Source organism: Phaenicophaeus curvirostris, chromosome 1, assembly GCF_032191515.1.
Source record: "Phaenicophaeus curvirostris isolate KB17595 chromosome 1, BPBGC_Pcur_1.0, whole genome shotgun sequence".
Classification (NCBI taxonomy): Eukaryota; Metazoa; Chordata; class Aves; order Cuculiformes; family Cuculidae; genus Phaenicophaeus; species Phaenicophaeus curvirostris.
In genome coordinates this window covers 90,789,584-90,815,839 of record NC_091392.1, presented here as the reverse complement: position 1 = coordinate 90,815,839, position 26,256 = coordinate 90,789,584, and the positions used below count along the sequence as shown (strand labels likewise).

At 43.8% G+C, this 26,256-nt stretch overlaps 1 protein-coding gene across 2 annotated transcripts in view; it reads left to right on the top strand.

Moving 5' to 3' along the window:
• COL8A1 (collagen type VIII alpha 1 chain) overlaps window positions 1-23,894 on the top strand; it is a 90,307-nt gene extending 66,413 nt beyond the window's left edge. For both annotated transcript variants that reach the window (XM_069868098.1, XM_069868089.1), the window contains 2 exons: window positions 19,677-19,992; window positions 21,856-23,894. In XM_069868098.1, coding sequence (XP_069724199.1) covers window positions 19,680-19,992; window positions 21,856-23,762 — 2,220 coding nt within the window. In that variant the 5' untranslated portion in view covers window positions 19,677-19,679 and the 3' untranslated portion in view covers window positions 23,763-23,894. The remainder of the gene's footprint in view (window positions 1-19,676; window positions 19,993-21,855) is intronic.
• Window positions 23,895-26,256: the final 2,362 nt, after the last annotated feature.

Genomic DNA, 26,256 nt, shown 5'->3' with positions numbered 1-26,256 from the left:
AAATGGGAGGTATAACTACATAAGAACAGCAGACACACTCAAAATCCAATACCTTTCTTCCCGGAATATAGAAAGATTAAGATCAAAGGACTGGTGCTCACGGTTTTCTACCCACCAGATGAAAAATCTGCAGGTGTTGATGTGCTTAGAGCAAAGCACATTCCAGCCTGATACATTTCTAGGATAATCAGAAAATATAGTCTTTGGAAACCTAAACACAAACTAAAAGACAGGAAGCCAGAAAGGACTAAAAGGGAAGACATTTGTTAATGCTGAGCTTATACTGGATTTTTCCTGGCCAAAACCAGGAGTATGCTGTTTGCAGGCAATCAAAGTAACAGGCAGAAGAGAGGACCTTCCTCATTCAAAGATGCAGGTGAACACTGAGCCTTAAGATAAGATTTTTACCTGTACTAGAAAGAAGTTATCGTTTATCATGACAGGAGAGTTCTGACTCAAAGGCAACGTAACACAGCTGTGCCCCAGCCAACACAGGCTGTAGCACTTGTATAAAGGACAATTACATACACACAGTTTGATTACTCTGCTTTTTCTAAAAGAATGCAAGCATTAGGCCTGTTTCTGTGCTTGTGTGGATGGCTCTCGCCACCTATTGGGCAACTTCAGTAGCGAGATGTGTCTTCTCTCAAGGACTTCCCATGAAAACCCAATACAGTTTCCATACTGATCTCATAGCCCCAAAGAAAACCTGACTAAATGTGCCTGTGCATCAAGACTGACTTGTGGTCTCCATGTAGCTTTATTTAACGTCACGAGTTCACAGATATCTGTCAATAGTCAGCTGCAGGGACTGGAGAGTGTGAGAAACAATGTTGTACATAAAAGAGCCTACTGCCACCAGAAGTTTCTTCTCTCTGTAAATTAGTACATTACACATTCATGAGCATGAGAAAGATAAGAGAACACTGATGACTTAGTACAGCCTTCTTTAAAATGCTCAGCCTACTTCTTATGGCATCACTCAGAGCTAAGTAAGGAGTTTCAGACCCATTTTGCAAATAAGGAACCAGAGGAAATTGGCAAACTGTGGCAATGCCTATACAGCAGCTCCAGAAGCATCTGCAACATTTTGCAGAGGTATCAAAAACTCTACTTTAAACCAGGTAGCATCAGTATCACTAGCCAGTCAGGCTGCACCATGCTGATGCTGACCCAAGGCCGGCTTGCCAAGTCGTATGTGTACACATGCAGAGAAGGAGTCATGGCTGGTGGATCCGGCCTGCCTTTTCCATAGAAACAAAAAAATGGCACTGTAAGTTACTTGCCCAAGGTCATAGAAGTAGTTTTGAACAACAGAATCACAGAATCACTAGGTTGGAAAAGACCTCCAGGATCATCGAGTCCAACCATTCCTATCAATCACTAAACCATGTCCCCGAGCACCTCATCCACCTGTCTTTTAAACACCTCCAGGGATGGTAACTCAACCACCTCCCTGGGCAGCCTCTGCCAGTGCCCAATGACCCTTTCTGTGAAAAAATATTTTCCTGATATCCAGCGTGAACCTCCCCTGGTGCAGCTTGAGGCCATTCCCCCTCGTCCTGTCCCCTGTCACTTGGGAGAAGAGGCCAGCTCCCTCCTCTCTACAACGTCCTTTCAGGTAGTTGTAGAGAGCAATAAAGTCTCCCCTCAGCCTCCTCTTCTCTAGGCTAAACAGCCCCAGTTCCCTCAGCCGCTCCTCATAAGACTCTTCAGTCTCTTCACCTCCAGTCTCTTCACCAGCTTCATTGCTTTTCTATATACACTTGTCTATCCCATATACAAATGCTTAAAACCCTCTAGTTCTTTTAAAACCTCATCTTTCTACATGAGTGATGGTGTCTGGAAGTACAGAGCAGGACTCACAATCAGAATTCTGCCACCCGCTACCATAGTCCCATGATGTAAGTGAGCAGTCAGGACTTAAGTCCAACAAAAGCATTTTTATGAGAGCCAGGGGGTAATCAATTATTGGACTCATCAATACCAGACAGTTTATAGTCTTCCTTTAGTCTTTTTCAGAGATACTAGCATGTCTAAGTCTATCCTTAAGAAATCATAGGGAAAATATTTAAGCCAGATATTTCCTTAGTTTTCTAGGGACAGTGTGTCCTTAGAGGAGGCAAGAACAGTATTTCACAATTGCTATTTTCATTTACCTCCCTTCCAGCACTGTAGGAAAGAAAGAATATCTTACGGGAACAGTAAACATTCAGCATGTGCATGTCTCACCAGTATGACTCAAAGCATCAGCCCCACATTCAGAGACAGCAACTGTGGGAGTCTTGTGTTATATCTGCAGTAAAAAATGTTGGCTTTTCTGGATCTGGACACTGCCACCTCAGCTCATTTCTAATGCACGTGCTTTGGCAGCACACAGCTGAACAAGGCCATAGACATGCATTTTAAAATGTGTTAACCTTCAAACTGTTTTTTTCTTGAGAATCATCTAAGTAATAATTAGAAGGAAAAAAGATGGCACCAGTGCATTTCTTTACAAAATAATTCAATTTAGGATTATTACCTCCAGGTACCATCACCATGAGTGAAAAAGACTGAACAATGAATAAGTTTAAAGTGCATTTGTAGTGAGTTTAACACTTTTGGAAGCCCTGGGCCCTCCTATGCCTTTTTTTGCACTGATTTTCTGTGGTTGGACAAAGAACAAACATAATAGTGTGTAGCCAGGATAGAATATACGTGGTCACTTTGGTTAAATTATAAAAACAGCTAACATCCTACTTGTCTATGTCATGTTATTTGGCAAAAGTAATGATATAATTAAATGTGTTCAAATATCAAACACATGTATCTGCTTACATTTATCCTTTCTTTTTTCATTTACTAAAAAATGCTTTTGTTAAATAATAAAATTCAACGAGCTTCATATGTAGTGGCGGAGTTCTGCAACTTGATTATTCCTTCATCACAATTGCAAGAGAAACCCCAGCACACAAATAATCTCGAAGATTTATAGACCTGATTGCAGTGCTGACGTTTGGCCTGCAGAACTCCCTAGCAGGCCAAAGAGAGGTAGTCTTTTCCACAGGTATGAAGTGGGTTGGCTGATAGCATTGCTAATCCATGGTGAAGGATATGAGAGGAACACTTACAGCCCTACTTTTAACTGAACTAAAAAACCTTTGAAGTATGATATGTTGATTTCATGAGTGTTTAAAGCAAACTTCTGCAGGAAATGGGATCCACATGCATGTTTTCTTGGGAGTTCCTTGTAAAACAAGTCAAGTCTGAACATAAGTATGTATTTTTAATTTAATAGATAGGTTTACTTTACAGGTTCTTCCCTCATTCTCCTGCCTGTAGGACAATACGTCAACAGAGGCAGCCAAAGTCTGCTTTCATTTAATTAAATGGGATCTTCGTCGCCAGTGAAAAAAAAAAAGCAGAAATAATACATGAAATAACGTCTGTTCTCATGACATCTCCAGACCTATTTCCAGGAACAATTTAGGATAGTTTTGAATAGATGAAAAGAATGGTAAGAAAAATATTTTCTTTAAAAAAAAAATAAAGGAAAGCATCTCTCCCACTTATATTCCAACTCTTCCATCTTTGGAAATTTTCCTTTTAGCTCAGAGGGGATAGGCAAGTAATGCTGTTCATCTGTGACATCCTATTAAATGTTATCATTAGCAACATAAGATGACTGAATAACAATCACTGTTGTACACTTCAGACTAGGTACATCTAACCACTGTAATCACACTGTGACCACAGCACGATATTGTTACCAATAAATTCTGCACATACAAAAGTTAGAACTCAGTTATATTGGTTATTCATAAACATCATTTATTTCTTTATTTATTATTGTGTCTATTATATTTTATATTTCTGTTTATATATTACATATAAATAGGAATTGCCTCCACTGCAGTGAAAATACTACTGTAACTGAGGACAGACTCTGGGTCAGTAGTGCATACCCATTTACTTAGCTACACAATAGTAGGTAAGAGTTGGAGTAATTTTAAGCTAACACAAACCAGGGTGATTCTGATATTACTGTCTGAAAATGGGAATTTCAGAGATCTAAACTGACATTTGTTCCTTGCCTAAATATTTTGCACTGGCACTTATTGTTAGAAAGATCAGTTTTCCCAGCTGCCAAGAACTGAATAAAACTCAGCCAAATTCTTCAATTCTTAATTGAGCAAACTTCTCATTGTAGTTTTGCTTGATTAAGAAAAACAGGCCACAGTCTACTGCATGGATAACTGTCTGCCTATAAATAGGTTGAGATACGTTTAAAAATATTTAACAACTAGCAAATTTATACAGGTTAGATTTCTCATTAAAAATTATCAGGGTTATCCATATAAGTCAAATTGCCTGTCTGCACAAATGACCAGCTCCCCAGTTGTTGAATTTCACAAGCTTCTAATGTTGCTAATGGTCACATGGAAGTAATTAATTGAGTCACTTGAGAAAAATCTGTTCCAGATCATGTAGGGCTTTTCTTTACAGTTGTAGAGGCCTGAATTACTGAACTCTAGGAAATATTCTCTTTTTTCACTTTAAAAAGTAGATGTTGACCAGTGTAATTGATGCACGGGAACTGATGGGACACGTTTCTCCAAGTTACAGTCTCTACTGTGTATAGTTTTCCAGCATGCCTGTTCAGACTTCTGCATTTTATCTGTGTCACAGATCCTCCCCAGATCTTCATAGTCAGGAATATTCATAAAAGTATTAAACTTCAGCAGTCATTTTCAGCCTGAGGCAGCCAAGGGAAAACTAGCCAGGAAAATTCTGCAATGATGTTGTGTTAATAATTTTGCATCTCCAAATGAAAAATAAGTAGGTTTGTTTTCTCTTCCGTAGTAGTTATCAATACATTATGTGTGCCACACCAGTTGTGTGTGGTCATAATACACTGATTACTGTATCTGAAGAAATCACAGATCTCCCCCCTTCCTCTGAATGATTTGTCATGGCTTAGCCCTTTGAAGACAAGTTCATTTCAGGTCCAACATTTACTCTGGATGAGGACTCCATTCAAAATCAAAGACATTATGGCACATAACCGTTATTACAATATAATAAAGTAAATAATTTACAACTGACCACTATTAACAGACTCTGGATAATTTGGGGAGTAAATACAAGTGCAAGAAAGGATGAAACAAGGGATAGCTATTAGTCGTAAAGAGAAGAGAGACAGTTGGGAAGAGGCATGGGTAGAACTTAACAGCAGTTCTCAAAGTTGATTTATGAGATTTTTACAGACATTAGGAGATAATCCAGTCTAGAGCATAAATAGGCAAAAGAAATAAGTCTGCCAAAAATTGAAAGATACTTAGTTGGGGGTTTCTGCTTTTGTTTGTTTGCTTGCTTGCTTGTTTAATTTCTTGGTGATTTTGACTACCAGTGCTGCATGTTAGGTTGAAAAGAAGGAAAAGAGGAGGGTGATTTTTTTTTATAGCTACTATTTGAAACTAATCCATCCAAATCTGCATTTTAAAACAATGGCATTGTCATCTGGCAGTATTTTGTACATTTTGCCCACTATGTCTTAAAAGAAGAGATGAAAACTCTCCGTTTGTTTGCCTTGCTTCTCCTCTCTGAAATGTTACTTTCAAAAAACCTGTAATGAAGATAGTATCTAATGAAGGAGCAAACATGGATTAAACTCATAGATTTTTGTTCAGTACAGTAATTGATTTATTATTAAAGCTTAAATAGGTGACAATGGAAGAAATCTTATTATCCTTCAATTCCAAGCAAAGAACTGCTAAATCTCTGGTGTCTCAGTTAACTCCTTCATATGTTCACTTGCATTGATTACCCAGCTTTCATTCAGGTGCTTCTTCCTTTGCCTGCCATGAAGCTGCTGTATTGTGGGGTCCCATGAGTCAGCAGCGTGAAGCAGTCACACTACCAAAATCTACTCATATAGATGCAGTGAGACAAGCAAAGCTGACTTGGGAGGTTTTGTTTTATTTATTTTAGTTCTTAATGGTTGTTTTATTTGTGTCCATATACTTACGTGTGTGTGCATGGGCAGAGTTTTGCTCAGAGTTGCCAGTGTGGCTGCTTCACAGCTAGAAGCAATTTTCCATGTAGTATTCTTTTAGCAGTAAAATGCTCCTACTCTAAACATAGCCTAAATTACACCCTGTGTCCAGTACTAGCACTTGCCAAAGTCTCCCTCGAAGGTTTTTGGAGCTTACAAAGCTGCAAACACATCTTTTGGAAGCATTAATCCCTGGATGACTTTACTATCACAACTTATGTGTAAAGTCTTTTAAGGAGCTCATTCCTGCAGGATCTAATCAGCCTCATTATATAATTTACTGAGAATTTTGCAACAATTTTCAGGGAATACAGCTCAGACCTAAAAGAAACCCGCTCTGAACTCTCTGCCTGTGGGCTATAATTATGTCCTCCATCTTATCTTTTTCCTTAACATTGTTAAACAGGCTTTCAACAAAGCCTATTAGAAATATTTATATGAAGAATACATGATTTCATCTAACATCTGAAAATCTGAGCAAGTTTCTTGACCTAACTTAGAATTCATGTAGGTGTTCCATCCCACAAACAAAACAAACTAACGAAAGAAAATCTTTGTAAGCTTTGCCGACAGCCATTCTGCTATTTAGAGAAACAAGACTCCTTTTTCCTTGCTAGAGAAATATCTGCCCAGTGGATTTATTTTTTATTTGGTTAAGCCATGGCCTGTGGGTAGCGATGAACCTTTGGTTCTGATGTTCAACAGTAAAAATAGGTGGACAAAATTCTTGGGAAAGAAAATTATTTTATTTAAGTGCATAGATTTTTCTAACACCAGATTTTTTAAAGTTAATCACTGCTTTAATTGCATCATCCTGGGAATAGCTAGCACATGTCTTTGTCTTAACTACTCATTTGCAGAGATACCAGAAGAAAAATGCATATCTGCTTAAAAACAAAACCCAGATTTTGAAACAAAAAAGGAGAACTGGGCAGGGAAAACGAAGACCTTAGTTGATTTACAATACAGGATGTAGAACCTTTCAGATAGGGGATGTTTGCATCTGGGCCCAAAATGGAGCTCACGTGCCTAAATTAGATGCCTGGATTCCAGGCGTGTGCATAAGGGGAGTTGAGGGCCTCGGAGGGGGATTCATAAAAACCACTATTTGTGGAGCTGCCTCAGCGAGCCAGGTAGGAAAAGCTGAAGACTGCAGTTCATCCTAAATCGTTGATCTCTCCTGCGTTTAAGTGTCTTCCAAAAGATGAAGATCACAGGCGCAAGTCCCTCCATTCTTAGCTCATAGTCCACAATCCTCCTTTGGAGGCAGGTGCCAAATTTTTCTTTCAAACTCTGAGCAGCCGTTAGCAGCTCAAGCATAAGCTTACCTAGGGATTTAGAAGAGAGATGTAATTCCATCCTTTAGGAAATGTTGTTGAAGTGCACATTTCCTACCTCCTAGGCATGCCCCAGCTAGTCAGCTACAGGCATCAGCTCCCAGGAGCTGGGTAGGAGCTGTCACAGGTCACACTAGACTCGAGTTGGCCCATGGAGGAGAAAATCCATGACAGACTTGTCTGAAACCTCGGGAGGCAGCAGCAGACGAAGGGAACCTTAGGCCAACACCCTGCACTACAGGCATCTTATAACAGTTAAACAGGAGAGTGCTGACCAGCTCTATAGCTTGCATATTTGCTAGTTTTACAGTTACCAGTGATTGTGTGTCCAACCAGCTGCATTGAACATTTAATTTTTCTTTTCCTGGAGTAGAGTTGAGAGGCTTAAGTGAGTGACTTATAGCTTTTGCTCTTCAGTACTTGGCTTTGCTTTCCTTTGGCTTTGGCAGGGTTATTCCACAGTTATAGATATGGTAATTTTAAGTCCTTTAAACCATAGCGTATCGCATTCTATATAGGAAATTAATTGTTCTTGATGACATCTTTGGAGCTTAAACGACTATATGTTTTCATGGACCCAGGATAAGTGTGTGTGAGTCATGGAGGGGGCCATCTTGAGTGTCTGTGTGTTTCAGAACTATCCTTTTTCTTTACTGTGCTTCTTGAGAGACATGTCAAACATTTACTATAAGCATTCACCAAATCAAACCTATGTGGAGTATTTTGAAACTCAGGTTGATAGGTTTTTTAGGTGGTGTCATGCTACCTTTATTTCTGCACCTGTTGAGTGGGAAGAGTGTGACATCTGCGTAGGCATGTGCAGGTTATACTTGTTAACAAGCACCAATGATTTCAATCTTTGTCTCTCTGTCCATTGACTGGTCAAGTGTGTCAAGGTAGACTGAAATAGGGCAGGTCTGTCTGGCATGACACAGAGATGTATGTGTGCAGTTCAGCTGTGGTGGTAGTGTAGTGTACACTAGAGTTTTCAGTGGTGATTGCACCCAAGTACCAGATCATGAAGGGATGTACATTGGTAGATCCACTCTCAACAGTCTAGCAACTTCCAGCTTCGTGTCCAGCCATAGATATGGCCCAGAGAACAAAGGGTCTTTTATAAAAACCAAAAGCCTTGTTTTGAAACTATTTTGATCAATTGAGCGTTTAGTTGTGGGTACTGTCACTATAGTCTCTATCAAGAAAAGCAGTATAAAAAATGAAATTTAATCATTCAGGGAAGATGATCCTAAGATAATGTCTGCTTTAGTTTTGTGAATGAACAGTGTAGGGTCAGCACATCCTAACAAATATGATGTATCTGCAATACTTCATAGTAAAATACAAAGACAAATGTTGCTAAAAAATTTTAAAACTTCCTGTCTGAGTGGTCTAGTATGTTTAACCTTCTAAGGCAAAATAAGTTCTTCCACTGTTTCAGCAGAGGTAGGAATGCAAAGGGCAAGAATCTTCTTAATGGAAAATAACCTCCCTATAAAAATTGTCTGAGAAGCAGGAGCTTTTTCATGAAAAATACTTTACAGACATTGGTCATTGTTTTCATATCTCACTTGGACTTGGACTTTGGGGTACTGAGGAGCTGCAAAGTTACAACACAGTAAAAATAAAAATGAGGGAGGGAGAAGCTTCTTTTTCTCTCAACAGGCTCACCAAAGCACAGTGGTAACACTTCATCTACAAAATAGAATTTCTAAAGCCTTTTGCTTTTATTAAAAAAAAAAAAAAAGGGAAAAAAAACAGTCATGAAGCAGAATGAGAGCGAGAGCCAAGAAAACGCAGTTTGTACGCCATCAAAGTGAGAAAAGCAACAGAGATGTTATGTCGTGCCAGCTTAAGAAAGAGGCAATCAAGCAAATTTTATGGCAAGAAGGCAAAGTGTAAGGGCACAGGATTGCAACAGGAGTCACAGAGAACAATAAATCATTTCAAATTAAGATCAGGCCAAGTATTTCAGAGTCCCACACAGTTTTCTTGCTTTATAGCTCAAGAACTCCCAGGACTGTTAAAGTAAACACTGGATGGGTTGCAAAGGCTAGAGTATGATCACTACAAAGGAGCACTTGAAATAAACTTTCTCTATAACCAAAAGGCTTAAACCAAAGAACTATTACAACCAGAATTAGACTTTTTATCTTAATGAGATTTCATTATCTTGAAGCCTTGCTAGGGGTTAATGGCTCCTGTCTAGACCACTGTAAAGCACTTAAATGTAATCAGCATGCACGCAGTGTTAAAAGGAGAAGTGAAGAGGAGGGACAATATAGTTCTAAACCTCAGAGAAGTCCCTGGTTGATCACAGATAATAAAGAGGGTAATACTTACCCTATTCCAAAGAGCCAGCCCTCCTGCCTGCCTCAGGCACCCAAAAGGTGCCAGGAGCCCTCACCTTCCAAAATGCCTCAAGCACCAGCTTGATCTTGGTGGTACCAGAGACAGGCACCTGCCGTTCCCAAAGCTGTGGCTGAGCTTTAGCCACCCAGAACATAGTGCAGCCTTTTTATCCCTCAAATAAATATAGAGTGACATTAGCCATGGTGTGGCAGGATGCCTGTAGGTAGCCCACAGGCCATGCAAGGTAAGTCAGACCACAAGCAGCACCAGTGACTGAAACAGTGCTACAGACTCAGGATCAAGAGAAGCGCAAGAGCAGTTTCTGACCACTTTCCCCTCATCTCCTCAAGTCTGGCACCAAGCATAGCTTAGCTAGTCTGAAGAGTCAAGCCTACACAAATATTACATTTGCAGACATCCGCACTGCTTTACATAATGTTTAATCTAATAAAAAGATATATTATCTTCCCTGTGGCATCTGTAACAAGCAGACATTGTCACTACCAAGGATTTTCCCTTCTATTGCTACTTCTTGGGAAGCATGTTAGAAAAATACGTATTTTGGCACCTATTTTTGTTTTGCAGATATTAATGAATGGGATTTTTGCATACACATCTAAGCTTTCCTAAAGATATTGAGATCTACTACTTCACACAATGCTCCCCCTCTAAGCAGTCTTTCCAGACACATCAAAGAAAACCCTTTATGAGGCTGTATTAGAATAAAATACATATAATCTGAGTTGATCCTGTGACTCTTAGAGACTCCAGGCACATTCACAGAGAATATATTTTTTTTTCTGCTTTTAGTACAACACTTTGATTAATCAAATGAGCAACTAAGAGTTCTCTGAGCAGTAACACTGGTAGATATACTCCAGAACAATATTCTCTGTCATTTGTGAGTATTTGGGTGGAGATTCAGGATACATTTGATTTTATTAATTGCCACAGAATGTGTCAGTTTTCTTCCTTGACTTTTTCTACTCCATACATCTGGTAAGATGGAGCATTTTACTGATTAACAAGCTTAACACTGTGCAGTTTTTTCACTTGTCATTTAGAGCCAATTGTTAGCGTGTGGCTTGTTCACAAAGATGTAGCTGGCTAAACCAAGAGGTAATGAAATGGAAACTTTTTACACTTTTACCAGCGAGTATAATTCATAGCAGGACTGCTAGAGGCACTGCTTTGGATTAAAATAGCAAAATGCTCTGATACACTTTGCAAACCATTGTACCATAATAATATTCAAACAATTGTACCATGAAAATTTGGGAGGTTTGTACTGCATGCAGCCAGCACAACCAGTCTCAATGCAGAGTAAGGCCAAGAGCGATGAGTGGCAGCTGAGAAGGGAGCTTTTTTTTTCTTCAGACAAAAGCCTGTAGTTTCCCATCCACAGTGTTTTGCAACCAGTAATCACCATAGTTCATTATCAACACCTTGAGGTTCAGTCTACTGGATCATGCGCTCCAGTGTACAGCGCATCTCCGGTTGTTTGTCTTTGCATTTATTTGGGGGTAGGAGACTGGCAGTAGATGTGAAGCATTTTCACCAAAACAATCCCCAAACTAGCAACACCCCCAGAGGGTGATCAGTTGACTGTAAAAGCACTTCCATGAAGACCAGCCTTGTGTCTAGTGGGCCACGCACAGCAAATCCTTTACATCTGATGAGGCAAATTCCTTGAATGATGTTAGTGCCTGTGGCCCACGAGGAGCTCCTTCTGCAGTGCCCAGTAGCATCACCACTTCAGAGAAGGAGCCCTCGCTTCATTTCCCACATTGAGCAAACAATATGTGCTCATATGCATTGGCATCCGGTCCTGGGCTCCATGCCAGGAGGGCGATTACATGCTGATAAGCAGACAGGCAGCTCTATGCTTTGATCCCTTTGTGTGTTCCACATTATTGGGTCCGGGTTTACATGCCTCACGCAGCTGATCGCTGAATAGGGAGCTAGTGGCAGTCACTTAAGCATCTCCATCAAAGCTGCCTGCCACCAAGACTGTAGGCAAACTGCCCAGAAGAGAGCATTAGGCAGAGGATTCAAGCACATGGCGTATGGCAGAGAACAGGAAAATGTATTCAAAGGCAGGTATTTGCTAAATCCTACCTATAATTAATTCTAATCCCATAATTAAAGTCGCATGCTTTTCTGCAAACATTCCCCTATATTGGTCATTCCTCCCCACCCTGAGGTCAGACACTGATCCATGCAAAGACACATCACCACGCAAGAGAGCTGCATCCCCAGGGACTGTGGTCACCTGGCTAGTAGTGTTCAGCTTGCTGATCCATCTTACGGCTCCCTGCCATCTGACTGCAAATAGATTTCAGGCATTTTCCAGCAAATAGCTTCTGGGCAGATCCTCAAAGACACGCAAGAGACTAGCTCCCCTGGAAATCAATTACTAGAACCAGGCATCTGAATACCATCGCAAATCATAAGCTTCATATTTGTGCTGAGTCAGCAGCGCCATGTGCCTGGGAGTTGGGTTTGTGGAGATGCCAATCTAATCATGCCCAGATTTGCAGAGAGAGAAATGGAGATGCCTACCCAGGCCCACGTAGGTAGGCTCACAGCAGACTAGGCATGGGGAGAAGACTAAAGGCAACATAAATACATCTGCATTGCCTAATTTCTCCTTTTCATGATGGCTCCTTCCAGTCTCAGGATGTGTGTTTTCACATATATGCAGACATGAATACCTGCACACAAACAGTTGTTTTCACATTTGCATATATACAGACACACATGCAAATACACACTGTTTCAAAGTAAGAAATGGGAAGTTCAGGTGTGCTATTTTCAGGGAGCTGGGTGACCATCTAGACTGAGCATACGCACAGATACACTGGCAAAAAGACCGGAGCAGAGGCAGTTGCTTTGTCTTTGGAAATAGATTTATAAGTGGATAAACAGAGATCTCCGCAAGCATTGCAAGAAAAGTTGTATAATTACCACTGAAGCCAAAGACAGCTTATAGACAATTAATGAGTTTTTAAGATGAAGGCATTTACTTAGGTGTTTTCACACTTCTCTAGGAAAGCAACTGTAGGCACCATTTTTAATTTAAAAAAATAAAAGTAAGCATCTGCCATATGTTGACTATTCCCCATTAGCAGCAGGTTTATGCATGTGTGCATTTTAAAATGTTTATTATGACAATTCTTGTTATGACTGTCTTAGATTCAGTAAATACCACATGATAATCAGACACAGTTGTTAGACCTTTAACAAAATATGATTTAATTTATTTTTAACATACTGAACAATAGTAGTTTCTTGGTAATCTAAACTGAACACAGACACTTAACTCTATTTTGTTTCCTTGGAGAGGACAGTGAAAAGGGGGGCAGGGGAGAAGAATAAACCTGATCTCTGTGGGAAGAGTTGCATAAGAGGCAAGAAGGCAGGATTACATTTACTGTAAATCCTACTTTTCCTCCCTACTGAATACACGGGCCCTTTGGTGAGGTAAACTCTTCACCTACTCAAGAAACATATATTGCTTTCAATGAAGATGTAAGCATGATTAAAAGTAAAATGATGCTGGACCCTAATCCCAAACCTGCTTGGGCTGAAGTCAGGCATGGAGCAACAGTCTCCTCCCAACGGCATGGATGGGGGGCTGCACTCTCCCTCACCATCCTCCTGCTCTTTACTGCTGAAAATAAGATTAAATCAGTGTAGCTAGACTTAATTTGCATTTTGAAACTGGTTAGCTTTCAGAAGAAATTTGTGCCAAACTGTATGTGGTTGCTTTCACTCCCTGTTTTTATATGAAGTATGACTGAACTTACCAAAAGAAGTTTACTCCCCCCCAAACTGAGCGTAGTTAATTTGATTGCGACTTCAAAAACATCTGCATAAATGACATGAAAACTCGTTTGGCGCAGAAAGGCAGAAAAGTGCTTTATATTCAAGTGGTAATGTCTGTATTAAATGGCACCCTCAGCTCTGAGCAAACACAAATTTATTTGGCAAGCAGAAAGTTGCTGGATTTTCCTGCCCCTGAAAATACAAGTTCCCACTAAAATTCAGTCTCCACGCAGGGCAGGGCATCCTCAGATCCCTTCAGGAAGTACTCACCTATTAACAAGTTAGTCCTCAAAGGAGTTTGATAATCCAGAAATTAATTTGAGCTGAAATGAAGTTTTGAAATGGAATCTTTAAAAACTGTGGATAACACCATGCTGGGAAGATCACTGACTAGGTCACTTATGTGTAGCAGCACTGCTGCTGCAGAACAACCACCAGTATTTTCTTGACGATTCACACCTAAAGATACCTCCCACTTGAACTAACCCCAGCAATTCTCTGGTCCTGAGAACCAGAGGTCTTGATAGTTGTTCTTCCTATTTGTTCCTGAAGTTGCTTACAAGAAAGGTAGCTGGCTAACAGATATTTTGCCCAGTGATTAATCTAATGCTCTTCAGGTGGTGGGGACCTTAACAAAAATATGCATGGGATGGGGTTGTGCACACACCTGCAGTGGTTTAAGGGAACTATATTGTAGAAAATAGAAACAATATAGGTTATTTGTTACCAAAGTAACATTAAAAATTAAAACAGAAAAAATGGTTATCCTCTTGTGATGGCAGCAGATATTTTTAATAGCCTTCTTCTGGGCACAAAATCTCTGGAGTCACTAGGAATTTTATGTTGCAAGTTTTGCAGCAGTCATTTTCCATGTGGAAACCTGAGCACTACTAAGTTTGTCCGCTTAGCGCAGTGGGGAACAGCTCCCTGCAGCTGTAGGCAGGCCCCATGGAAGGGACCCCAGGGCACAGAGTTCAGGTCACTGAGATCTATTCATGCCTTGTGCCTCTTTGGAAAACACAGCAGTTCAAGAAAATGCAGGGTAAATTAAGCCCATAGGGCTAGTCTTTGGGCGAGTGTCTTGGAGGTTCTGAGACATGGGTAAATTTCACTTAATCCCAAAATTGGTTGCAGAGTGATTGCATCCCTGTAAGAGATGATAAATCAAAGTGTGGCTTCCACCCTTTGTAAGATTTCAAGTCCCACACAGACGGGCATCACTCTTTCCATACATTCTTTGCAAAATTAGGCTAATCCAGCCATTATTTCTTCACACCAATTTAAGAATTAGCACTGCTGGTACATTTTGTGTTGTCTTTAGTTTCTACTGACAAACAGAAATAGCCAGAGGAGGGTCCTTCCTAATTTTCTCAGGAGACTAGCTCTACCAACGAGATTATTGAGAAATGTTCTCACTTGAGCTTTGCCCATAAAAAATGTGTTTTTTCATGGACTCTCTCTCACCCACAGAGCCAAACACACACGTTCACACACAAGCGACTGAACACTGTGGTTTAGGACAATGTTCTTTCACCCTCCAGTGGTTTCCCCACCCTAGGTAAAGTGAAACATTTACTGTGTTTTAATCTGAACGACTGGTGCAAAATGACACTTCACTCACTACGAAGGCACAGTAGCTTCTCCTTCATTTTCCCTCAGGCATTCAAACAGTTAAGGTAAAACTGTGGTTTCTTGAACCCTTCGACTTCTCTAAAGGCACACGCATGCACTGATTTACCTGCCATAAATATGTAGACACATTCCCACTGCTTTCTGACAGAAACCAGGAAAATCCTATTCCAAAGTAAGATTATCATTCTGCTGACAGATACCTTTGAAAGCACATTGGATCATATGACATAAATATGTTTGGATCCCTAAATTGCTGGGGTTTGGGTGAAGGGTGTGGGAAGTCCTACACTTTGGCTGCATCTTCACCCCAGTTTTTTCTCCTCCTCACTCTGGTCACCGCTGTGAAAATCTCCTTTTGTTATTCATAAGCTCTGAAGGACCTGCCCAACATTTAGATCTATGCACTTCTTTTAAAAACCAAAAAGCAAGATGTTCAGTAGAATTTAGGCATTTTAAGATTCTGATAGTTACTTAATGTGGTCTTCAAACAACTAGAGCTGTGTGCCCAGGCATTCAGAAACAAACTGCGGGGCAGAAAAAAAAAGACCTTCAAATTCTCTCACAGTACATAAATAACATTTTAGAGAAACTGATTAGGATGAGATAGGCCATGAGCTGCAACAATGGAAGACTATTCCAAGCATACCTCATGCTTTAGGGCAGACTTACCTTACAGTGACAGTATCTGATAGTATTAATCCAGCTGGACCCACTACTGGGAGGCAGTGAGCAGTAGTAGTCACACACACGACTCTACCACATTTCTCAAGACTAATTTTGTCGGATCCCTCCTTTCTTTGGGACTAGAGGAAGAAATGAGCCATACAGCCAGTGCCAAACAGGTACCTGTGGCAAATCCCAAGACCCTGAGAGCACACGTGAAGCCACGAGGGAGGCTCTGACCTCCTCTCACAAAGATGTCAGCCAAGTCCCATCAAGCCTGAGGTTGTTCAGTAAACAATCCTCCACCTTCCACCTCAGCTAGTCACAGGTACCAGCCCCAGCCAAAATCAATAGATAAGAGGCAATGTATCATTTCCAGGCCACGCTGTTTTGGTTATCATGAGTCAAAAAACACTAAAGGAAACACAGATGTAGTGAGATCACCTCATTTTCTGGAGCCTCCCTATCTCTAAAAGTATTGCCTGATCTCCCTCAAAATTTCCACATGCACACAAAAACATCTTGTGTACTGCATGGTCGTGCCTGTTAAACCACAGGTGCATTGCATGACACTTGGCAGGGGCAAGGGACCTCTGTACCAGCAGCGGGAGGTTGACTTCACCCTGAGCTGCGGTCAGGCCAGTGTCTCCCCGTAGGAAATTTTTTTTAATTATTTCTAATAGCTCCCACTCGCACACAAAGCCAATGTTTTGTAATAAAAACAAGGAGAAAAATCACATCCAAAGGAATTTTACCTATTTCCCTCTCCACTTATTCCACTGAAGTTATCTTTTTAAAAAAACAAACTCCCAAAAACTGTCCACCAGAGCAACAAAGTAGCCAAGAAGCTAATTTAATAACCTCATTCTTCAAAATCCACCATACCTTTCATACTTGCAGGTTTCAACAACAGTCCTAAATCTTCCAATGTCTTCTAATATATATTTTTTAAAGGTTTTGCTGCATTTCTCTTTTCATACAGGCAATGGTTTTTACTTGGGATAGATGCAGAGAACACTGTAAATTTTTCAGTGGCTGGGATTTTCCCTGCAAACTGCGGCAGGTGTTACCCTACTCAGCCACAAATAACCAAAGCAGTTACTCATTATGGTACAGAAAGGAACAGAAAGGCCAAAAGAGACAAGAGAGGGGATACAGCTCCCTCTCAACAAAAAGGTCACTTGGGGTCCTTCTGCCTGGAAGAAGCTGCAGCAGGATAATAAGTTACTTCGTCCCAACTGAGCCACAGTAACTGATCATGCACAGGCTGTACTCACAGTCCAGTGCCATTGAGTTTTAAGCAGAAACACTGTGCCCTAAGGTCCTAATCATTTAGCTCACAGTAAAGCAGCCAGTCCTGGGCTAAAAGCCACGTTCAGCTCACTGGAGATGAAGCATTTGCTGAAATGCATTGCTGAACAAGGATAAGTGACTCTGCTTGGGCTTTAGTTACACTGACAAACTCCCATACATCTTGGCTCCATTTTTCTTTGCCACATGGCAGTTGGTTACGTCCAAGACCTTAAATTCCTGAGAGAGAAAGTGACTGTAGAAACTCAGCTGTGCAACATATGCTCCATCTAGTGTTTATTCACCAATATTTCATTTTCTTAAATGATCTGTTTTGCTGGTAACACATAGTTCAATCTTTTCGGTAGTTTGTCTATTTAGGATCATTATTGAAAATATTAACATTCTGCTGGTCATTTTAACTACATAATTTTGATTTAGCCTCCACTTACATCTTCAGTAAGGATGATACAATAATTTCCATTGAGAGATTAGATGTTAGAGAACAAAATGAAGGAGAAAAGAGCAGCAACCATTTCTCCAGGTGTTTTTGCTAACACAAAGTCAAAGGGGAACTTCAAGCAGGAATAAATCATAAAAACAAAATTTCATCCAACGTTACCACCTAGTCAATAAAATGAGCCAAGCTGTATAGTAGCGAGAGGAGAAAACACAAGTCATGACTCTGGGACTTGACTCTGGTGCCATTGACCCACTCTCTGAGCATGGCAAGCTGCACAGCCACCCTGCAGCCCACTCACACTCTCTGCCTGCCGGGCTTGAGTCCCTCACAGACCCGTTACAAAGCTCCACACTCCCAGATTGTTTTGAGGCCTCCAATATGCATAGGTACACTATACAACGTTAAGGGAGGCAACCGGAGTCACTTGCTGCCCTCTTCTCAATAAATACATTTCCTCCCTCCAACCCCACCTACCTCTCACATGTTCTCTTGGCGGCGGTCTCTGCTGCTCAAGTCTGTGTCTTTGTAGAGCCCCTGCGAGGACACATCCTAGCCCATGTTGGGTTACGCTGCCCCCAGGCAAGCTGTCCCCCACCACGTTCCCCCACCTGCTGCAGAACTGCCCTGCACAGGGCAGCCAGGGCTGCAGCCCCGCCAGCAACTGGGCTCAGGCAAGGAATAGCCACAGCCAAAGCAGGAAAAGGAGGAAAGCTTCTCCCTGCAAACCGTACCTTCAAAGGCACAGGGGGCAGAGGGGCTGAGCCCCTCTACCACAGACCGAAGGGCTTTTTTTCCTCCATGCTGAGCCAGGCTGTAGGAGAAGGACAGGACAATAAGAGGGCAGCAGGAAGCCCCAGCTGCCTCCCTGGGCCACCCTCATCACACCTGGCCTCAGTAGATCCTGATGAGTGGTTTGGCAAAGCTCAGCTGGTGTGTGTGCACAGTAGGATCTTTTCCAGGTGCACAGATTGGGTGCAAGGTGTCTTTGCATAGTGGAAAAGCAAAGACAGGGAACAAGGAGACACAGCCATAATGCTTGGCAATTGCCATGTGCATTTGAAAAGAGCATGACTTGCCTACCAGTCTTGGTTGCGGGACAAATTTCAAAGTACTCAACCACATGGCATGTCTCCTTGTTACCTCAGGCTGCCCCTAAATTTGCACTCATTTAAGGAGTTCCTAATTCCTGATGTGCTATTCACCTGCTACTAATGCCCCTACTGCAGAAAGAAAAACCAACAGCAGGTCGTACAAGAAGTCCCAAGCACATGTTTTGATAAGGGAGAAAAAAGAAAAACAACGCTGTTGGGCTGGTGAGGTGCTGGGATGGGCTACTGCAGAGGGGACAGATCTTACTGTGGGGCAAAACCTTTAGGAAATAGTTGAACATCCCCAGAGAAAAGCATGGACTGGCTGATCATGCCCAAATGCAATGGTGGTCCATTTCTTTGTGAAGGCTGAAGGGATCAAAGCCCAGCTTTGGAGGATCACTGGCAAGGAGCTGAGATAGAAATGGAGAGCCCCTAGACTCTGTAGCCAGGAGGCACATTCCTAGGCACAGATTTAAGCTGCAGAAACTGAGCTTTCATTACTATGGAAAGCATAGGAGAAGTGGTACTGATAATTTATCTTCCTTGGACAGAAAGCATTTAAGAGAGCACCCACATGCCCTTCCCTGCTCTCCTTCCATGCTGGAACTCACAGCAGAGATCCTCAAACCTTGTGCCACAACAATCACACAAGTGAGAAAGCAGCAAATTGCAGCTTGGGGATGGGAGGGAGCAGATGCCTGTGTGGAGAAACCACAAAGGGCAGCACCCAGAACATACAGGGTAGAGTAAAATCAAATGCATATAAGGACATTTGCTATGATAGTACTATAGTAGTAAGAGCCTCCAATAAACCAGATACAGGCCTGCTGTAGGATGTCCTTCAGTGCAACACACAAACCAGAGCCAGTTTGCAGAGATTTAGGTCCCATTTGCTGCAGAAAATGAGAGCAGGTCAGCCCTAACAGGAAATACACAGCATGAAAACACACTTTCTCCTAACTGTGGGGTTTGTTGTGTTTTTGCAGGTGATGGCCATGCTGTTCATCCCTGTGCAGCTACTGGCAGTAGCTGTCACCATTTACATAGAGCTGGTGAGGTCTGTTCAAGGCGGCGTCTACTATGGGATCAAGCAGCTGCCACCACAGGTGCCCCAGTACCAACCTCTTGGACAACAAGTACCTCACATGCCACTGGGCAAGGAAGGCATTCCAATGCAGCACATGGGCAAGGAGGTGCCCCACATGCAGTACGGGAAAGAATACCCCCATCTGCCTCAGTACAGGAAAGAGGTCCCGCAGATGCCTCTGCTCGGCAAGGACATGGCTCCCAAGAAAGAGAAAGGTAGGCTCAACATGTCCCTTGCCACCCCTGTGCGGTCTGGCCTGGTGCCCCATAGCACCATCAGCCTGGGGATAACTGAGGATGGGGCGCAGGCTGCTGACCCAGGTGCCCCAAGGACTTGCCAGATCAGTACCTGGCCACAGGTGGGCTAACAGGCCCACATTAGCTGTGAGGCAGCTTGGGGTCACCAGAGCAAGGCTACAGTCATCCCCTCGGCTGCAGCACAGCCTCTGAGCAGTCTTACCTGTGAGGAGCCTCTAGTGCCCCGGGCTGGCCCAAGTTTTTTGGAGTGCTTGCTGAATGCTGGGAGAAACCTCATTATCCCACTTGACGGCAGAAAAACCTCTGATGGGGTTTCAAATGATGGCCTAGGCAGGCGGGCTGGGGGTGCTCCCACTCTCACTGCAGCAACCAGACATGAAATAAGAGCTAAGAGCCCCAAGATCAGAATTTACAGAAATATCACAGTTTTGTCTGGATTTGTCCAGACCCTGTGATTTAGAAGTCTGCAGGAAAAAAACATATAATTGCTCTGACTCTGCAGTCCTTTTCCTGTACGTTATTTATGAGCATAATGGAGGCATTGAAGGTACAGAGCATTACTGCACAGCTCTGCACGTACAAGCACTTTCAGTACTCTGTAAAGGAAGTTTGGACAATATTAGGATATTTAAGAAAACAACAAAAAAATGTCCAAAGTACAAAGGGAAATGAGGAACAACCAGTGTCATGAAGTCCTTGTGAGTGTCTGTGTGAGTTCAGACAAGCTGGTTAACTCTTTGTCTTATTGAAGGTTCAGTGTAACCACAGCCTCCACTGGCTTCAGAGGTAAATGGAAGATTTTAGGGCCTATTTTTGTAGTGTCTGAACAAGCATGTCTGGCTATAGTAAAACCAACGCATCTTGTGAGCAAAGGAGGTTTTCTACGTGCATAAAACACAACACATGCAGACAGGGAAGGTTTCTGCCTCCCGAAGAACAGTTAATTCTCTTTCACCGAAACCTCGTCTCTCCTGCTCATCCAAACCTCTCGCTTCTTTATTCATATCTGCTGGAAAGCAGACTTTCCACTTAGCACAAAAAGCACACAGCCTGAAAAGTAACCAGCCCCACCACAACCACTCCCACGTGGCAACTCCCTCAGCCTGACTTGCAATGCTAAGTGGTCACATGCACAAAAATGCGAGTTTGGACAATAAAAACATTTTTTTTAAGTATTTAGAAGAGCACTAGATGTGCTTACACCAAAAACCTGTGGAAGCTTAGAGATGCAGGGTAAGGCTGCAGGTTTCCAGTAATACCTTAATGGGAACCAAAGCCTTGGTGGAAATGCAGTCATACCTATGTACGAACCTCTTACTGGTACAATCTTTTCAATCTTTTTTAATTGATATTTTTAGTGTAAACCCCTTTGACAAATGCTCTTTTATGTCAGAACTCCTACAGCACAGGAGCACCAAGCAGCTTCTGTGTCTTGCAGAAACTCTTACAAGTAAACTAGTCTGCAGAAATATGGGACAGAAAGCTGGTTTTGTTGCTCAAGACTGTGTGAGCAGAAAACACTAGTAAAGCCCAAATGACTTTTGCATGGCAAAAAAATAAAGAAATATGATGCAAAATAACTATTTTATGGAAACAGAAACACACATGCAAGTTTGGGGTATGCAAAACAGCAGAAACATCTTCTTCCTTCCAAACACCACCCTGAGGTCATCTTCACCTCCCTGCCCACCACAAAACCAAGAGGCATCATAACGAGCACGTTCAATGTGAAACTGCCTTTGTGCTTCTGAAAGAATGTGACTGCCATCACCTTTTGTCTCTCCCCCTCCCTTTTCTCTTTCTGTTTTCTCCCCAACCCAGAGATGCCTGTGCGCAGTCTGAGGGGCGAGCAAGGTCCCCCCGGTGAGCCTGGTCCAAGAGGGCCACCGGGGCCACCAGGTTTACCCGGTCACGGTGTACCAGGAGCTAAAGGGAAACCAGGCCCACAAGGATATCCAGGAATTGGGAAGCCGGGTTTGCCAGGGATGCCGGGAAAACCTGGGGTGATGGGACCCCCAGGGCCGAGAGGGGAGATGGGACCAAAGGGGGAGATGGGGCCCATGGGGATACCCGGGCCACAAGGACCACCGGGACCTCATGGGCTTCCCGGCATCGGAAAAGCTGGTGCTCCGGGGTTACAGGGGCAGCCAGGGCCGAAGGGCGAACCCGGGATGAAGGGGCCTCCGGGTGCCCCTGGAATCCCAGGGCCAAAAGGGGAGAAGGGCGTCGGGATCCCAGGTCTGCCGGGGCTGAAGGGTCCCCCTGGGCTGCCCGGTGCCCCCGGCCCCGTGGGACTGCCCGGGGTGGGCAAGCCGGGCATGGTCGGCTTCCCCGGCCCCCAGGGACCCGCGGGCAAGCCAGGGCCGCCAGGAGAGCTGGGTCTGCAGGGTCCCCCAGGAGCCCCCGGCATCCAAGGCCCTCCTGGACCACCGGGCATCGGCAAACCTGGCCAGGATGGCGTTCCTGGCCAACCAGGCTTCCCAGGCGGCAAGGGGGAGCAGGGCCTGCCAGGCCTCCCGGGGCCCCCCGGCATCCCCGGTGTCGGCAAGCCAGGCTTTCCCGGGCCCAAGGGTGAGCGTGGCTTGGGGGGCCCACCGGGCGCCATGGGGCCTAAAGGGGAGAAGGGGCACGCAGGGCCACCCGGCATGGGGGGCCCACCCGGAGAGCCAGGGCAGCCGGGGCTGCCGGGCATCATGGGCCCCCCAGGAGCCGCCGGCTTCCCTGGACCCAAAGGGGAAGGCGGCGCCGTGGGGCCACCGGGACCGGTTGGACCCAAGGGTGAACCTGGCCTGCAGGGCTTTCCAGGGAAGCCAGGCTTCCCAGGGGAAGTGGGTGCCCCTGGGCTGCGGGGGTTGCCGGGACCCACAGGGCCCAAGGGGGAGGCCGGACAGAAAGGTTTGCCGGGGCTGCCAGGCGTCCCAGGGCTCGTGGGACCCAAGGGCGAGCCGGGGCTCCCCGGTGCCCAGGGGCTTCAGGGCCCCTCAGGCATCCCAGGCATCGCAGGACCCAGTGGTCCCATCGGCCCCCCGGGGCTGCCGGGGGCAAAGGGGGAGCCTGGCATGCCCGGACCCCCCGGCTTCCCTGGCGTGGGCAAACCTGGCGCCGCGGGGCTGCAGGGACCCCCAGGGAAGCCTGGGGCGCTCGGTCCCCCTGGCCAGCCAGGACTCCAGGGGCCACCAGGACCCCCAGGGCCCCCGGGACCCCCGGTCATCATCCCACCCACTCCGCCGGCTGTGGGACAGTACCTGCCTGAGGTGGGGCCGGGGATAGAAGGCGTCAAGCCTCCCTATGGCTACATGGGCAAGAAAGGCAAGGCTGGCGGCATCGTCTACGAGATGCCCGCGTTCACCGCAGAGCTCCTCACCCCTTTCCCCCGCGTCGGGGTGCCCGTGAAGTTCGACAAGCTCCTCTACAATGGCCGGCAGAACTACAACCCTCAGACGGGTATCTTCACCTGTGAGATCCCTGGAGTCTACTACTTCGCCTACCACGTCCACTGTAAAGGGGCCAGCGTCTGGGTGGCGTTGTTCAAGAACAATGAGCCACTGATGTACACCTACGATGAGTACAAGAAGGGCTTCCTGGACCAGGCTTCGGGTAGTGCTGTTGTCCAGCTGATGCACGGAGACAAGGTTTACGTTCAAATGCCATCCGAGCAGGCAGCAGGACTCTATGCTGGGCAGTACGTTCATTCGTCTTTTTCAGGATATTTATTGTATCCCATGTAAAACAAAAAAACAGACACACACACACACACACACACAATCAAAATCTTTCTTCTCTGCTTCAAACCTTTATACGATGACAGATGCATTTTATGACCGTTTTGGACCATGTTGTACAAAATAAATAAATAAATACAAAGTTCAACATTATGCACAGCTAGTTATAAAAAAAGGTATGGTGTACTATCTAAAGATGTGTATCAGGTTCATAAACAGTTGTTTTGCACCCAAGGGGGACGTATTAGCTGTACATTATATATTTCTGTGATGCCATGCTTACTTCATTTCATTCACAGTAATTCAGTACTGAGGTTCAACTCAGTGTATGTCACTTGCTCCTGTTGCATATTTGACTGTTGCATTGATCATAGTTATAAGATGAAACCAGTGACTTAAGCCAGAGTAGGTCTATCTCAAAATATATGGAAAAAAATGAGTGGCTTTTTATCTGTTTGGGCGGGAGTTTATTTTGACAGCAGGTCTGCCTGACAAGCAAAGGTTCTCTTAGCTAGAGACCTTTATTTCCATTTTCCCCATATAAATTATTCCTGCAAGTATGGGCTTTTTCCCTGAACAATTTATTTATGATGGAAAAGGAGTATTGATGGTGTAACTATTCCCAGTGAACCTTCTCCAGCAGTTGTTGGACCCAGAATACCTCCACTGACTCCAGCAGGTGCTGGGTTCACCTCCAAATGCCACAGCATTTGAGAAGCCTCCATCTGCATTTGCATGGTTGAAGCAGATGAGGTAGATCAGAGAAAAAAAAAGGATTCCCCATTTGCTTTGTGACTGAGACATTTTGGCCAACACATGGCAATACAGGAGGGCAGTACAAAGTCCCTGGGATTTCCGTGTTCGTGCTAAGAGCCCGTGTCTGTTTGGCTTGTCAGAAGAGATGTCTATTCTGCCACTCAGCAAACATTTAATCAGTTTACTCTTCAATGACTAGGCAAAGCAGGAGTAGATCTGTTTGCTAATTAATGAATTTGTTATTTGAGATCAATGGATAATTTTACCTGCACTACCAATCATGCAAATCTATCTGAGAACTTCATTTTATATAAAAGCTGATTTACAATCCTTATTTATATGTTACCTATTGTCAACGAGAACTTGCGGGCCTTTACCTTTTCTGTACATGAGGAGAGCAACTCCTCTGCAAGACCTGTCTGTTCATCAATGGTGCTAATCTCGCCTCAGAAGTATTTGTTTCCAAAGGGCAGTGTACTTTGCTGTGGTTCCCTGTACAGTGCTGCACATCACACACTGTTACGCTAGTTGAAAGAGTTAAGTACTCATCACTTCTTCAATGTCTTTAGCTAATGCTACCGCTTTTGTTTCAAAAATGATCTAGATTTTTCATGCAGAACTAAGATTGGATTTAACTGGCATTACCATTATTTAAATGCAGAGTTTAATGCAGTCTAACATTGACTAAGGACTCCAGTGATATAATGTGGTGCTTTATCTCAGAAATTTTATGGAACGGTGTCAGGAACAGATGGACAGTTCACCAGGAATTGGTGACTTCAGTATGTTCCCAGAATATATGAGATATGTCAAAAGCAAATAATTTTGTATTTAAAATTTTTGTACTGATTTGAAGAAAATATCTTATTAAATATCTTTAAAAAAAAATCCTGTCTTCATTCAGCAGAATTGTTGGAAGGAACATTCAACCCACTGAATTCATATATCAGACCAAAAGGACACTCTGAAGCCACTGACAGCTTAATATTAAAAAAAAAAAAAAAGTCACTAAGAGGAATGCGCTGTCCCAGCGTCATGTTTAGTGGGGCAGCAGGCAGCCCAGGGGTGGATGCCCACTCAGCATGAGCCGATGCAGGAGTGCAAATTAAAAAGACACGGGGGCACCATACAGGAAGCCGAGAAATCAGACATCATAGAGAGGCACTGTTAAGGGATCATGCTTGCCTCAAAAACCAGAGCTGGCTGACCAGACTGGGAGATGCATACCACATCCTTGACTCCCCCATGTGATTTGAGAAGAGCTTTTCCCATTCCTCACCCTCTCTGTTTTTTCACCTCCAAAAACTAGTGCAAAAGCAGCAACATATCTGTCACTGATTTACATCACTATTCAACTCTGGCTCCAATGCAGGGAGCAATTCCAACCCATGGTGTGGCTCCTCCAATCTCACCTCAAAGCCAGGCATTTCCTCCAGGCTAGTGAACTCCTAAACTGTTCATACTCAAACGAATAAATGGAGTGTGGTAAATGGAGTTAATTCCAGCTGGAGGCCAGTCACTAGTGGTGTCCCCGAGGGCTCAGTGCTGGGTCCAGTCTTGTTCAACATCAATGACCTGGATGAAGGCGTTGGGGGTGCCCTTACCAAGTTTGCAGACAACACTGAGCTGGGTGGAATTGTCGATCTGTTGGAGGGTAGGGAGGCTCTACAGAGCTCTGAACAGGCCAGACCACTGGGCTAAGACCAATGGCATGAGGTTTAAGAAGGCCAAATGCCGGGGCCCG